At 38.7% G+C, this 15,439-nt stretch overlaps 2 protein-coding genes across 10 annotated transcripts; one reads left to right on the top strand and one right to left on the bottom strand.

Annotated features, from left to right (window-relative positions):
- Positions 1-146: 146 nt before the first annotated feature.
- LOC143213047 (serine/threonine-protein kinase ICK) lies at positions 147-11,588 on the top strand. Of its 8 annotated transcripts, none has more exons than XM_076432511.1 (12): positions 147-648; positions 1,130-1,165; positions 1,278-1,418; positions 4,408-4,658; positions 4,815-4,936; positions 5,014-5,226; positions 5,349-5,696; positions 5,770-5,931; positions 6,014-6,160; positions 6,240-6,503; positions 7,255-7,469; positions 7,781-11,588. In XM_076432511.1, exons 4-12 carry the CDS (start codon positions 4,497-4,499, stop codon positions 7,891-7,893), a joined length of 1,746 nt encoding a protein of 581 aa, XP_076288626.1. In that variant the 5' UTR covers positions 147-648; positions 1,130-1,165; positions 1,278-1,418; positions 4,408-4,496; the 3' UTR covers positions 7,894-11,588. The 8 variants fall into 8 exon arrangements, with proteins under 8 accessions (XP_076288626.1, XP_076288625.1, XP_076288631.1 ...); XM_076432510.1 differs by having other exon boundaries at positions 1,130-1,201; XM_076432516.1 differs by having other exon boundaries at positions 1,130-1,418; positions 6,240-6,467.
- On the bottom strand, positions 11,232-14,977 carry Ent3 (equilibrative nucleoside transporter 3). 2 transcript variants are annotated; one of them, XM_076432507.1, is made up of 10 exons: positions 14,476-14,977; positions 13,997-14,151; positions 13,810-13,938; positions 13,669-13,743; positions 13,150-13,373; positions 12,969-13,080; positions 12,746-12,910; positions 12,484-12,671; positions 12,151-12,391; positions 11,232-12,082 (listed from the first exon to the last, which is right to left on the bottom strand). In XM_076432507.1, exons 1-10 carry the CDS (start codon positions 14,643-14,645, stop codon positions 11,694-11,696), a joined length of 1,848 nt encoding a protein of 615 aa, XP_076288622.1. In that variant the 5' UTR covers positions 14,646-14,977; the 3' UTR covers positions 11,232-11,693. The 2 variants fall into 2 exon arrangements, with proteins under 2 accessions (XP_076288622.1, XP_076288623.1); XM_076432508.1 differs by lacking the exon at positions 14,476-14,977 and adding an exon at positions 14,220-14,469.
- Positions 14,978-15,439: the final 462 nt, after the last annotated feature.

Genomic DNA, 15,439 nt, shown 5'->3' with positions numbered 1-15,439 from the left:
GACTGAAACTCCCACATGTTACAATTCATTTTATTTATTATATAATAAAGAATGTTTACAATGTCTATTTAGAACGAACCATATGATTTATTTCATTAAGTACGTATATGTACACGAGTACGATACGATACGCGGCAATAACCTAAAACCTGCGAAATGTCATGTCATCTCATCTGTCATCGTTGCGTCCCCATCGCGCACGCGCAATGTGTCTCCCATTTGCCCCACTCAATCCTAAAGCGATGGAATAGGATAGTGGAAGGGGAAAAGTAGGAGAGTACCTGGTTGCGATCTCACAACCATCTGGCAGCACTGTGCACGAGCGAAGAGCCGCAACGCGGCCCGGACCGGCCCCAGTGATGGGATTGTTGGCGCTTTTCGCACGCATGCGCGACGACTCTAGCCTCAGTCAAGTACGAAGATCGGGTACCTTGGTCGCCCTGCTAATTTCCCGCCATATAGTCTCCCACTACTTTCCCCCCCAGTAGTTCCCCACTTTCGGACGTAGACGTAGACACGGCCCTGACGAAACTCGCGCATGCGTGCGAAAAGCGCCAACAATCCCATCACTGACCGGCCCTTGGCATAATGTGCTGAGCAAGCGTGAGGCAACAGCGTCGTGGAGGGGGAAGATCTGGCGACACTGCGGTAACTATTATCCTCCTTCGACGCGCGAAAATCTGCAACTATTTAACTCGTTGCACTCGAATGGTGACTCTGAGACGCCAGTAAAAATTCAAAACAGTTTTAATATTATTCAATTTGTCTGTATTCTATAAATTGTGAAAAGCTCAACGGTGGTATAGAATACAGGCTCAATTTCACGTGCATAATGTAAAAAAGATTATGTACATTAGAATAAAAATTATCTGGGTTGAAAGAAATGTCTTAATTTTCGAATTAAAATTGGTTAACCCTTTTTCGAGTAAAATGAAAGAAAAGATGTCGACTTTCTAGCGTGCAATTTATTTTTTAAAATAATATGGAAGTATTTCGGAATTCGTCTATATATATGTTTGCAATGTTTTAAATTACACCTACTCATTTTTCTCATAAATGCATAATTATCAGTAAACATAATAAGTACATATAGTGTAATATTTCGATATTATTTTCCAAATGATTGTAGAAACAGCGATGGCGCCAACCGGAAGTACATATGAATGTACGCATATAGACCTTGATTTCGTCGTTTCTTCGAGTAAGATCTAACCAAAAATTGTTCAATAACGGAGAACGAAAGCAGCCGGGGTTGGCGTTCGAATAACCTCCGATAGTTCAAGTTTCAGTTAGTACTGGTAACCATGACTACACAGCAAAGTATGGCCGCTCGATTAACAGTTTGCGAGCGAACGTTGCGCAGAAAGGTGATCAAGCACATACGTGAAATGCTGGCGATTTACGACACGATCCTTCCCGTAAGTGGACTCCGAATTAACTAAAAACGTAGATTAACGCTTCCCGCGGAATTTCAGCTCCTTGCGTGCGATCTTTCCGAAATGATCGTTGCACTTCCGGTCCGGCAGCTGCGAGGGATGCATACATTCAGGCGTCGGCTTCGTTCGACCGCTATAAATCATTTATCACTGTCGCTATCGCACAGCACACACTTTTATAATCTTTCCTATCCAATCCTAAATTTTTTTCATATCAATTATTATCACGTGCCACCTCCATTTTGATTTATTTGAACATTTACGGCTCCATTTTATTTTTGTTTATATTCCGCACGGCTTTTCGAAACGCGCTCTCTGCTTCGTTGCGTATTTTCTCGCAGCCGTACGGAATGTTTAAATAGAAACAAATAACGCGACAATTGGACTGCTAATGTTCGTAGAAGTTTCTATATTTTGTTAAACGTAAACGTTCTGCCCTCGATTAATATAATTACTCTGAGAATAATAATGTTTCATGACATTCCGCTGAAAGGGTTGCGGACATCAGGGGCGGATTTGTGGGGTGGAAAGATTGTAGACATTTAGAAGGTAAAGCATGTGGTGAGTCAGAGGCCGACAGAAGGGAACGAAATCGATGAAACTCGTTCGGCCCTTTATTGACGAATCGATGTCGAATTGTTGGCAAAATCACAGAATAGAATGCTTGTAGATCGTGCACTTTGCTTACACATTTTGTTGCATTCTTTTAGAACTGTATTACACTAAAGCAATCGAATCAGGAGCGGACACGAAGCTTATGGATTTTTCTTTGTGCACGATTCAAAGAATTTCTATGAAAAGTCTCTGCGACGTTGGTATTGCGAGGCCCAGGAAAATCTATATCCTTGCATGTCCGACTGGCCAAGGAAGATCGTCCGGCATGCGAGCGTTAAGAAAATGCTAATCTTACGGTCTGCTGTTTCGACGCCTTTTGGGGCAAACCCATTTGTTAACTCCTTCTGGACGTAACTGGGTTAACGTATATGTATAGCTGGTCGAAACTTGCTTTGATGTATCGCTTTACGTCACACAATGTCAAACATATCGCGCACGGCACTCTTGACAAAGTCAGCATCGACTAGGAACAATTAATTTCGAGTCTTTAACCTTCAATTACTCGCACCCCGCTTTCTACATAACTGGTTACGTGGAATTTCGCATCGCTCCAACATAAATCATTTTCTACTTAATGAAATAAAGCTACTTTTTACGATTTTTCATCCAGGCCATTTGTGTTGATCTGTATTGCATTTATTATACTTTAACTTTTTATCAAATAGAATGTTTTTAGCGCACCAAATCAAAATGAATGGAACGTGTTAATGCAAAATAGATATTTCCTAGTGAAGTCGACACCTTCGTTTACGCTTGAAATACTAAATTTAAGGGTTTCAGATTGTAAATACAAAATGAGGGTAATTCAAAGTCGAAAGAAAAATCCAGAACGGTTTGGCAGATCCACATAACTGCAGATAATTCAAACTCTTCAGCTTCTCGACAGCACACGAAAAGTTTCCCCACAAGACTGCGCCAAGAATGCCCCATTGTTTTTTCGAGTATACTCACGCTACTTACGTAGCGCACAATATCGTAACAGGGAATGATGAATCGATCGTCTCCCGCGGAATAAATCATTCCTTAATGAGGCTGTCGGGAACCTTTCGCATGCGACGAAGTATGTATATAGCGTTCTGGAAATAGAATAATAATTCCGCTTTCTTGAATATTCCAGAACGAATGTACCTATAAAACACGATATTCTCGAAGCCGTCGCCATTCCGTAGGGTTAATGAATAAAACAAGACTTCTTCTGAAAATCGAACTTGCCTTCAAACGACTGTATCAGACAGGGAACAGGGGTTGTAATCGCGAGAGTGTGCTCGCTGCGCGATTCGAACGACAGGCAAGGCTACACGTGTCTTTAGAAAAATCTGTGCATCGATTCTGACATGGCTAGTGTCATCGTTTCGAGGAGTTAACTGAAATTCAGTTATCATCGCGCATATCGGAGCGACGTAACGGGTTTCGTTGACCATGTGGGCACCGGCGCGGCGGCCTCCTCGTTTCATATTTTACGAGCTGTATGTCAACGTTCACCGCTGTTAGCGTCGGAATTAAACTTGTACAAGCGAGTCTTTAATTCGTTTCTATCGATTCCTCCGCCACGGTCGAAGTCTACGCAACCATCCAACGGGATATCGGTATGGTTTCAATGTGGTGAACGTTTAACACACACGATATTATCAAATCGATTTTTATATTAAGTTAAAGGACCTCGAAAGATGTTCTCGTTCCTTGAACGATCCGGTTCATTAATTGTTTGTACGGTGAGGTCAATGGTCCACATTTCAAAGTCGCCGAAGGTCAAACGTGCAAACCAAGGTACTATATATGGGTAGTGTTGTGTGCTTCCTTCGGTCGATGGTGTGTGTATAGACACTGCATAGCATAATCTACGAAAATTACCGACAAGATATTCCAGCGCTGAAACTTCCCCAACGTTTAATTATTAAGATAGTGTCGACATTGGGATGTTTATCGGCACGAGCTGATTCCGATAGATAGATTAGTAAAATAAATGCATTAAGTGCATTAAATAATAAATCAAGCTGGAAGCTTGTATTCATTATAAATATTCAAGATAAGTATAAGTGTCCCCGGTGATTTATTATCCGATGACTAAACTTCTAAATGGCACCGAAGATAATTCGGATCGAGATTCATTGACCGATAACGTCCGTTCGAGTATATTTCGAGCGGCAGTGTTATTTTCGGAAAAAGCAGAAATGCATGAGCCGTGGAAAGCTCGGTTATCGTTCGAAATCAATATCGGGCAACTTGTGGATCGACTGCGAAAGGTCGGCGCGCATTCCGTATTAATGACAACACGTGGAGATGTTGATATGCGATCGAAGATAACGATGTGGTAGGAACGGATAGAAAATTCATTGGTTTATTCGTTATTTTTCAGAAACTAGTATGATGCACAGACAGGGTCTCGACCGTCGAGCCATCTGAGACGTTGAAGAACTCACGAATAGCCTGAGGAAGTCTACATTGATGAAGATGAACCGATACATCACGTTGAACCAGCTAGGCGACGGAACGTTCGGTTCCGTCGTTCTTGGGGAGCGTATCGACACGGGGGAGAAGGTGGCTATCAAAAGGATGAAGAGGAAGTACTATTCCTGGGAGGAGGCTATGAACCTACGGGAAGTTAAGGTAGGGGACCGTCATTACTACCTAGCTAGGAAGATACTCAAAAAGAATAATATTAGAAAAAGAAATATAAAATAAAACAATAATATTGTACGTTGAAAATAATGTACCAGTAATGTTTCTTCCATTTTGTATTTCACCTATTCATTTTTGCTGCAGTCGTTGAAGAAACTCAGCCACGCGAATGTGGTGAAGCTGAAGGAGGTCATACGAGAGAACGACGTTCTCTACTTTGTTTTTGAATACATGAAGGAGAATCTGTACCAACTGATGAAAGACAGGTAACGGACCACTTTAGAGTTTCATCGTTGGTTGTTGTTGGGAACCGTCGCAAACCTCTGCTTCCGTTGCGTAACAGGGACAAGTTGTTTCCGGAAGCGGTGATCAGGAATATAGTTTACCAGGTGCTGCAGGGGCTGGCGTTCATGCATAAACATGGGTTCTTCCATCGCGACATGAAGCCGGAGAATTTGCTATGCATGGGACCGGAACTGGTGAAGATCGCCGATTTCGGACTGGCTAGAGAGATCCGGTCGAGGCCACCTTACACGGACTATGTGTCTACAAGATGGTAACGATCATTCTGACCGAGCCAGCAAAATCTTCAAAATTTGTTCAAACAAAACCGAATCTTAGTAACAGGCGGATACGTAAACTAACAAACCTAACAAAAAAACTGTGTACGTCTTCCAGGTACAGAGCGCCGGAAGTGTTGCTCCATTCGACAACGTACAACAGCCCGATTGACATTTGGGCTGTGGGCTGTATCATGGCTGAACTGTACACTTTCCGGCCGTTGTTTCCCGGTAAAAGCGAGATCGACGAGATCTTCAAAATCTGCTCCGTAATCGGCACGCCCGAGAAGGACGATTGGCCGGAGGGTTACCAGCTGGCTGCTGCAATGAACTTTAAATTCCCAAACTTTACGCGCACGTCTCTGAACGTACTGATACCGAATGCTAGCCAGGAGGCAGTGATACTCATGGAAGACATGTTACAGTGGAATCCAATTAAAAGACCCACGGCACAGCAGTCCCTGAGGTAGCTGAATTTCTTGGAAACGGAAAAGCAGTATAGAATCTACGAATTACTGAAGAGCATGTATATTCCTCAGGTACCCCTACTTTCAAGTGAATGTACCGCGTCTGGTAAACAGTAAAAAGATTGGGGTTGCGTCGCATCGAGATCTGGTGCTGAATAAAGTGAATCTTCCACCTGCCATGCCTAAACAGTATAACTATTCGCAGGATGACCTGGATGACGCCTTGGAAGTCAGGTATATTATACGTATATGATTCTTCTGTGCGAATGCACATCTCAACGATTGTTATCGTAAATTAAATTGTCAATTATGCTAGGGCGCAGGAGAAAATAATACAGTCGCAACAGCAGCAGCAACAACAACAACAACAACAGCCGATACTGCCGTTGTTGAACCACAACAATTACATCCGCGATAATAATGTCCCGAAGTGGGACGAGGATGAGTTTGCCGAGCTTCTGGGGTGCGTTGCCCGAATTCCCTAATCAAAGCCGTGCAAACCCGGGCTGTTTGTAATCTAATCCTCTGATTGTCCACATCAGAAGCAAGATCGTTCCCGAGAATGTGAACGTAAAGCTTGCCCCGGACCGTGTGTACAAAGAGAACCGTGCCAATTGGAACGCCAATTACTTGCCAGACAATCTAAAGCAAAACAACTGGACGTTACCGACGTGGAACGAGCCGGCCCCACTGAACTGGGAGCAATCACAGTCTACCCTGAAGAATGGTAGGAAAGTCTCCGCAAAACAACACTACCTCAGCGTGGCCCGGTACGTTGCTGGGCCCAGTACAAGTCTGTCGTCAAGGTATCGAAAGTTCCTAAAGCATATCCCTATTCGCTGCTAATATTGGGAGTACATGGTAAACTCGCATTTCCAGGTTTGCAAGGGTATAATTGATAAGAACAGGCGTGGTTTTACCGGAGGAGAAAAAGAGTGTACACGTCTATCTCCGGTCAAAAAGTCGAAGGGATAAGGTGTGGAAGCCTTGGGCGGTGGGGTTTTAGTGGGTATGGCTAGGGATTAAGTCCCGTTCCTCCAACTTACATTTTAGGGGGAGGCTGAGCCTCACACTACCTCCCAACTTCCATCTAAGGGGGGTGTGCGTAATAGCATTTCCTTAAACAAAAAAAAAGAAGGTTTGCAAGGGTACTGGTTGCACCGCTGTCCATATTTATTCTTGTACTCTTTGAGGTTCCTATGGTAAATCCTCGCATGTTCTTATCCAATAGAGAGATTGCGGCCTAGATTGATCTCCTGTCTAATGCTTTTGACTACTGAAAACCCCATTGCATGTCGCATATCGACATCTTCGCAGAAGGATCCTATAAAACATTAGTTTTGACATATTTGAAAATTATTGTGCATTTCTGGCATACGTGGGAACGTCAATTAAAAAGGATCTTCTGCTTAGCAAATCTTTGGAACTTTCTGTCACGAATCGGAAGGAATTTCAACCGATCGATAAAACAATCGCAACATTAGAAAACACGATTATCCATTGTTCTCTCTTTGCCGCATGTTTCTAATAATATTCTACTTTTCTTTTCGTTTGAAGAAATGGCGACTCGGATTCGAACCGACCTACGCTAATAAGGAATTTGGTGGTTGGCCAACCAATGGAGAAGTACGAACAGTTCACCGATTCCTTCTGGGTACCTAGGAATTCTATCGATAATCAGACGAAACAGTATTACCTTCCAAGAAATCGTTACATAACAGACCAAACCTTGAGATTGCCTTATCCCAGTGTTTATGGCACGCAAAACATCAGTGAGTGTCTGAAGTTAACTTTCGATACGCTTATATATACATATACATTTACAGCAGCGGTTTCCAACCTAGAAGGCACAAATTTTTAAATAAAACATTAATCTTCGTACCATAATATCTACAAATAAATAAATAAAACTTAACAATTCTTAAAAAACGTGTTTATATTATTATATCTATTAAAAATATAAAAGGTAGTGAGACGCGGAAAAGAATTTTTTCGGGGAATCATAGTAGCATAATGGTTGGAAACCGTTGATTTATGTATTGTACGCGCAACATTGCGCGTTATTAAACAATTCGTTTTCTAGAGTCTACAAGCAAAGTAACGCTTCAACCGGGCGTGTATGGGAATTCGGTGAACCCGAAAGGCAGCGGAAGTATTCATGGTCGGGTCGACTGGGCTGCTAAGTATCTAAACTAATTTTAAAACAGTTCTATATAGCCTTAAACGAATAAAGGTAACATTAAAGGTAACATTAACTGTGATAGAATGATATTTATCATTTCATTGCATCATATCATAAATAGGAGAGATCTAAGCGAATAACAGAGATTGACGTGAATGCTATATATGTAATGAGAAATAAGTAATTCCTAGTCAGAATGTATTATAATCATATATCACTGATTAATTATTTTTCAAGTTATACAAAGTGCGATCACATATTTGACGGAAAATTGTATCTTTTAGCTTTCTTGATAACTATTTGTTGAATAATCAATATTTTATAGTAATACATCGAAGTATTTGATAACTATATATTCTCTTTTTTCTCCCCCTTTAATTCTTTTTTAAATGAAAATATTTACGAAGATCAGTATAACGACGAAAATGATAAAGCGCGGTTAAGAATGTAATGTTTGATTCATATATTATATATATTTTTACAATGACTCGAATTAATATTCGGACACTCTAAAAAAGACGATAACTTTTTTAATATTGTACTATACGATTTTAACTTTTTTGTTGAAAAGAAATTTTTTCAGAAACTGCAATTGATCGGAATTGTAGAAAAAATACTAAAAGTTGCATTTTACAACATTCTTATGCGGGCCTATATTGAAAATTTATAAAATACATTTGTAGATCTGTGTGAATTAAACATATACTGAAAATTTCGTCAAAATCGGTCGACGTTGTAAAATGCAACTTTTAGTATTTTCTCTACAATTCCGATTAATTGCAATTTTCGAAAAAATTTCTTTTCACATCCTATAGTAAACTAATTGCTCTAGCTTCCCAAAAAAGTTCAAATCGTATAGTACAATATTAAAAAAGTTATCGTGTTTTTTAGACCTAGATAACATTGAGACATCTGTAAGACGTCATTCGACATTCGGACGTCTGAACGGCTCCCGAAAGTCTCCTGAATGTCTTGTGTTACAAAACGGTACGTCTTAGAGACGTCTTTTAAAACACCATCTCCGAAATCTTTTTAGGACGTAAGACGCTCATACCTAAAAACGACGTAAAACAGACGTCTAAGAGACGTTGGGTGCTATCTGAGGAGCGTCCGTATATTAATTCGAGTCACTGTATACATATATACATATAATAGTAGAATAAGCTATTAATTAAAGAAAATAATATAAATAAATATATATATGTATATACATATTTATTACTTGTACATATTAATTCATCGCGATATGGAGTAGTTTTTAAATACATGACGATATTAATTCTAATAATCAATTACAACTAATCTTGTATTCATAATTGATCGTAGTATTTTTACGCCTCGAGTGCATAATATATAATCATATATTATAGTTTGTTCAAAAACTGACTCCGTAACGCATCCGATACAACGTTATTCGCGGAAAGAATAATACTAATATGAAGAAAAAATATGATATATATAAAAGAAAATCATTTTCCATATTTTCTACACACGATCTTCAAGCAGCATTCTTATACTGTACATTCGTAGTCATCAACCTCGCTCATTTTGTTAGTTTGACTATACCGTCTCATTTAGTCATCTTACAACCGAATATATATATATTCATAATATGTTTTCCTTCGTAACGGATGTCACGCTTGGAATATTCTTTTTATATATATTAGTTTTGATAGATATATATATTTTGGAACTCTCATATGTTTATGATGTAAGTTAAAAAGTAATAAAAAATATGCCGCTATCGCATAAGAAACGACGAGTAAAGTATCTCATCTCCCTGTGACTTATAAATCCAAATCGAGTTATTCATAAAAATATTTCATCAAACAAACGCGTCATAAAAAATTCGTTTAAAAATTATTATTCACTTGCAAGAATTTGTACACACATATATTATATATTCTTGTCCTTAAACATCGGTTATATACCCTTAAATTTCATCAAAAACCTCGAAATCTATTATAAGGATATGTAAAAGTATAATTAAGGTATACTTATATTATATTGTGTATAATGGATATTATTGATATTCTTTCTCGTGTCTACAGCAAGCGTCTACTCTTTTCACGTGTTGTTTTAACGAAATAGATGTCGGAGCATTATACATATCAAACGAACGGAAATCTGTGACGATGTTGTTGATAGTACAGTTGAAAATATTGATACGCACAAGAAAATCACTATGCCCTTCTAAATGATCTCTAGAAATGTACAAGAAATATGTCTGTAAGCAGATGAGTGGTACATTTGATGAATATTACGCATATACATTTATCCTTTAATGTAATACAATTTCATAGGTAAAATAATGCATCGGAATGCTCGTAAAAAGGCTTCCGACAATAACGTATTCGCACACGTACGATTCATCGGTTATTTTAAGTCCATTTAATTCACGAGCTTGGATGAGCTTCATTACATGATTTGTTCCAAAACAAACAATCAAAGAATCATCTTCCTACCCAAGTTATCAAATAATTCCCGTTTAAATTCTATCTCGTCGACGTGATTCGTAGATTTCAATGCTATAAAGATTGAAGATTTGATTATATAAATTTTCCACGAAACTGCGGATTTATGTTCCGGGCATATGTATAACGTAGACAAAACTACACGCTCAAAAAAGACAAATGCTTTCTCTTCTTCGTTTTATGCGGAAGTATATAAGTATATCTTACAATATATAATTATATATATTAACTATTTACGCGGAAATATAACAATTTCGTACAGAATATAACTGCGCAATAACTTCATCACTTATACACACGCTACTTCCCGATCACCGACGATCTAACAATTGTATCGCATATCAGAATTGCCAAGAAGAACCGTCTAAGAAATCAAAAAATATTCTAAACGGTTCTAGAAAAATATAGCTTAAGGTAACAATTTTTAACAAATAAATTTACCACGCTCGTAAAAAATTTAATTTAATCCTTAAATGATATTTATCCTGACCCATAATATTTATTTGATTCCACGTCATTCCTCCATTTACTGGACAGAAACGGTATAGATAGAGTATTAATATATGCTCAACAATACAAATATAGATGACTAAAATTTTAGTCATCTTACGAATTTGTATATGTATAATTATATATAAATCACTGTATTATTTAAGGATTAAATAACACTCACTCCTTTGTACACATGCAACATATTCGTATAGATATACATTTGGAATTTTCTCACCTTTAACAATAGTATTTGACAAGCAATGAACAATACAAATTATTCACAATCGTATGAAAGGCACGATACCTTTTAAAGAAACAACCTACAACAACTAGAAATTCAAAGAATATCTACACGTATCGTTCTATATTACAAGATCTAAAAGCTGTTTGTTTCAATGGATATGTTTGTAGAATTTCAAGAAAAATTAATATAATGAAAACATCCTGCTTAACTTCATTCAGCGTTACTCCGTTCTTTTTTTTTTTTTTTGTTTCTTCCTATTGACTATCGATCATTAAACATTTAAAAATATCCCTTGCCCCGTCGTGTTATTTAAACAGTCGGGTAAAAGAATGTCTACGATTCATGGAATGACAGTGGTAGAAAATTTCAAGTTTTGTGTGTGTGCTCAATCTGGCGACGTTTACTACAGCTGTTTTTCTAAGTTTCAATGTTCAAATTTCATCAACATGTTTCCTGTAGGAGTACTATTTAGGAAACGAAAAGATACATATACGAAGAATGATTAATCGATGAAGAGAATGTTTTATACAGAAGTTTCGATAGTACATAATTAAGTTTTTTCGCAAAAGCACCAGATTCAACACAGCACACAAACGTGCGTGTCCTAGTGTTGGAAAATTGCATTATTAACCGAGGCATTGCCGAACAATCTGGGGGATACTGTGGTAGGTGTCTCCATGATACCATTTGTGAAAGTGCTGACAGTATCGTTAGGCATTAAAGTGGATGCGAGTAACGTCGTCAAAACGCTAGCGGTCACTTTGACTTTGGGTAACATAGTTTCTAACAAGGGCGTAGTGGAAGACACAGCGTTTATCAAAGTGCAGTTTGTTGAATTATTCAGAGGTGATTCTGTGTAATGTCTTGTAGCGTGTAATGCCTTGAAACATATATCTTTAGTTTGTTCTTGTAGTCCGAAGCATGTGTCCATCACGTACGCCAATAATGAACCAACAGTCAGACCCATGATGTACGACAGAGTCATAATGTTCCCTGAGAAATGAACAATCTCGTATAAAAAAAAATTTGCTGAAATAAATTAGAATTACTCGTGGAAATACCTGCTAGTTCACGATATCCCTCCGGGACCTTGGTGGGTGCTTGCATCATTGGTATCGAGCCCACAATACCGTTTGTAACGCCAAGTAAACAAGAAAATAATAATGGATACTCTTCGCCGAGAAAGATCGGAGCACCTCTTGGAAGTACACACAATAAAAACAAAGGTATCAGTATAACACGGCCGCATGAAAAGTGTAGTAACTCGGTGCGTTTCCACTCGTAGGGTATCAGTGCGAGAAGCTGAAATATAAATGATTTTTCAATGATTTCAACCGAATACATATATGTACATCGTCTGCGACGCGACGAAGAATAATATAATTTACAGTTACCTTGCCTAATACGTCAGAAGCATTAAATGCAGCCATTAGGATTACCGGCATCCACGACTCGAGTCTACAGGAAATTATTTCTGACATGATACCGGGATATAGGGAAAGCGTAACAAAGTACGCGATACCGATACTGGACATGTATGGAAATATGATCTTGGCTACCTCGAGTCTTGCGAGCAAACCTCCTGCAAACATTGGATATTACTGAAAGTTGTATTTTCTATGAAGAACTCTTAATAGATAGAATAAACTAACACACTTTTAATTTCAGGCCACGGTTTACTAGTTTGTGTTCCATAAGATCCTCTCATAACAACAACATCTTCAACCTTGTAAGTGGGACCCGCGCTGCCAGGAGGATTTGTCGGTGCACTGGGTTCGTAGACAGGATTACTGAACGAGAACGCTGAATATTGATTCATCCCTGAAAATTAACACAAATTAATAATATTCGCAGAGATATTAAACAATCCAGAACTCACCATTCAAATCGTTATTTCCACTTGCAGAATCAGCGCCTAAGGGGCTAGTCTGGATCTTCAAAACACCGTATTGACCCTTCGCAGAGTCCCCAACTGGATCCATGGGATCCATCTAGTGAAAAAACAATCCTTAATAAAAGTTATCCGCTATTATTATTTCAATAATAAACATGATGCGTACCAGGCCCACATCTTCGGTTGGTTCCAATGTTATTCGGTTCCTCTCCTGACATAACGTTATGTAGAATTGCACGAAGTCAGTCTTGCGAACCACTTGATGTAGCACGAAGCACATTAGGATCGTTACAGTCAACAAGCTAAAAAACAGAGCTGTGCTCCTGCGTTCGTCGTCAAGCAGTAACTTCGTAAATATGCGATCAGTGGATACCCAGAGACCAGCGATACCTGTACCAGAAAATAGGCAATTGTCCTACGTTCTGTCAATTTGTCATGTCAACACTAAACCTACCACAAGGGGTCAAATGACCAATTTCAGATTTTTTATTTGACAATTATTGAGATTGTAAAGGTGTTTTCATGGGAATTGATTGAATACATTTTTTTACTCCAATACATATTATAGTAAAAATCACACAAAATATAAATGAATTTAATCTTGTCATTTTTATAATACCATACACATTAGTCACTTTTGATGGTCAGTAGGTTTAGTGTTAAACAAGAATATCGCATTACTCACTTTCTCCAGTCATCACTGCTTGAGTATACCGGCTGGGAAGCATAGATGTATATCCGTAGAAGCTCGACTGTTGAACTACAATTCATAAACGTTAGCAAACTATCGATAAACAAAGAAATAACTGCGAATAAGAATTGTTACCTGTACACCCAAGCGATACGATTGCAACAGCAACCAAATTAATCGTGTAAGAAGTAGCAACGCTGAACCAATCCCACCAGATCTCGATGATTACGACAAAATTCAACGTGAAGAAAGACACCAGGTATCCTGAAATCGTTATTGACGTTATTATATTCAATTAATTTGCATTATCTGTGAATCTTACCGAAAGTTATTCTAGTATTCAAGGAGAGTGTTTCAACCAGTATGTTATTCGCGAATACCGCAAAGAAAGCCATGATAATGTAAACGAGGGACATGTCAAAGATAACTGTGGTGCCAGGATATTTTGCTTGGAAATAATCCACTGCTATGATGAAGCTGTAAAGAGTAGATATTTTCAATCTTTCCTATATGTACTATCGATTGAAAATAAAATATATTGTTACAGCATTTGAATCCCGTAATCGTCGGCATTAAAAAAAATGTTCGTTCCCTTATCGGGAAGGTCAAGTTCGCATCGCACAACTTCCGGTCGGTAGCGTGTCTATTTATATAGACACATAGCGGTGCAGCGATACATGCTGCGAAACAAAAGGCTTATTGTAATTGTTCGAAAGAAAATATATATAAATATACAAATTTGAAGAGAGATCTGAATGCCGACGCGCAAGGGGTGAAAATAGTATAATATTGTAGCGTGACCTGTAGTACGGTAGGAGGAATCCGATGCCGCCAAGAATCAGGGTAAAGTAGACAAAGTTTCGTTTGTCTACTGGCGGCGAAAGATGCGTGAATCCGTTCGAAAACTTGAACTCGTTCATGCCCCTCGCCTTGCCTAACTGCACGTATCCCCGGCTCAAATTCTCATCCATGTTTCACCGTTTTTTCGCAGGTTTCGGTGAGAATGGTCTATTTAGATGGAACGGAAGCTAGCAGACGCTCGTATTAGTCCATCATAGACGTTCAATGTTCAACCCTTCAACGTTCGACGCTCGCTTCTTTCCACTGAACTTGACCGTGCAGTATAGCACTTGACACTTTTTACCGATCAGTTTAATCGCACCTGATCGCACACCGTATTTATATTTCTTCAAGCGTAATACGGAGATCGTGATCCGCCACCCTCTCTGGCGCATGCTTTAAATATTTGCGGCATTGATTTCTGCGCGCGCTTTCGTTTCCCCCGTGGAACGTGGAACACGATCTACCGGAAAATTTGACCGGTGAATCGCGTCGAACCTGGTCGAACCTCAACGACTCGAGCCGGATCATTTTGCAATGTCTTTCTTGGCTTTTGAACGTCACTTTTTCAAAATCGATGGGGTTACACAATTTCGAGACCTGTAAGGGGGTTGTACAGAAAATGGTGTATCTTTTACATTCGTATACACTCGAGTGTACGGGATCCCGTCCATAAATCACCGGATACTTATATACATATATGTATATGTATACATATAGTATATTTTATACTCTATAATCTATAAGGAAGGAAAATGATTCTTTTCTACGAATTCAAATTACAAATGCGTTTTTATTCATGCGGACATTCATTCCATCGAGACCGCCATCTTGTTCTTCCAGAGATATACATTTGTTATTGTGTTCAGCTTTTGTCCTATAAAGTTTTCTCTCTATACGTAAACAAACAATGAAAGACTCTTCG

Source organism: Lasioglossum baleicum, chromosome 10, assembly GCF_051020765.1.
Source record: "Lasioglossum baleicum chromosome 10, iyLasBale1, whole genome shotgun sequence".
Taxonomy (NCBI): Eukaryota; Metazoa; Arthropoda; class Insecta; order Hymenoptera; family Halictidae; genus Lasioglossum; species Lasioglossum baleicum.
The sequence above is the reverse complement of the archived record's forward strand: the minus strand, read 5'-3'. Positions and strand labels throughout refer to the sequence as shown.

Excerpts from the sequence above, each read along its gene's own strand:
- LOC143213047 (XM_076432512.1), top strand. The coding sequence starts at position 4,497 with ATGAAGATGAACCGATACATCACGTTGAACCAGCTAGGCGACGGAACG. Across the intron at positions 5,227-5,348 it reads GACTATGTGTCTACAAGATG|GTACAGAGCGCCGGAAGTGT; the intron begins GTAACGATCATT and ends TACGTCTTCCAG. Across the intron at positions 5,697-5,769 it reads ACGGCACAGCAGTCCCTGAG|GTACCCCTACTTTCAAGTGA; the intron begins GTAGCTGAATTT and ends TATATTCCTCAG.
- Ent3 (XM_076432507.1), bottom strand. The coding sequence starts at position 14,645 with ATGGATGAGAATTTGAGCCGGGGATACGTGCAGTTAGGCAAGGCGAGG. Across the intron at positions 13,374-13,668 it reads AGCAGTGATGACTGGAGAAA|GTATCGCTGGTCTCTGGGTA; the intron begins GTGAGTAATGCG and ends TTTCTGGTACAG. Across the intron at positions 13,081-13,149 it reads CAACCGAAGATGTGGGCCTG|ATGGATCCCATGGATCCAGT; the intron begins GTACGCATCATG and ends TTTTTTCACTAG.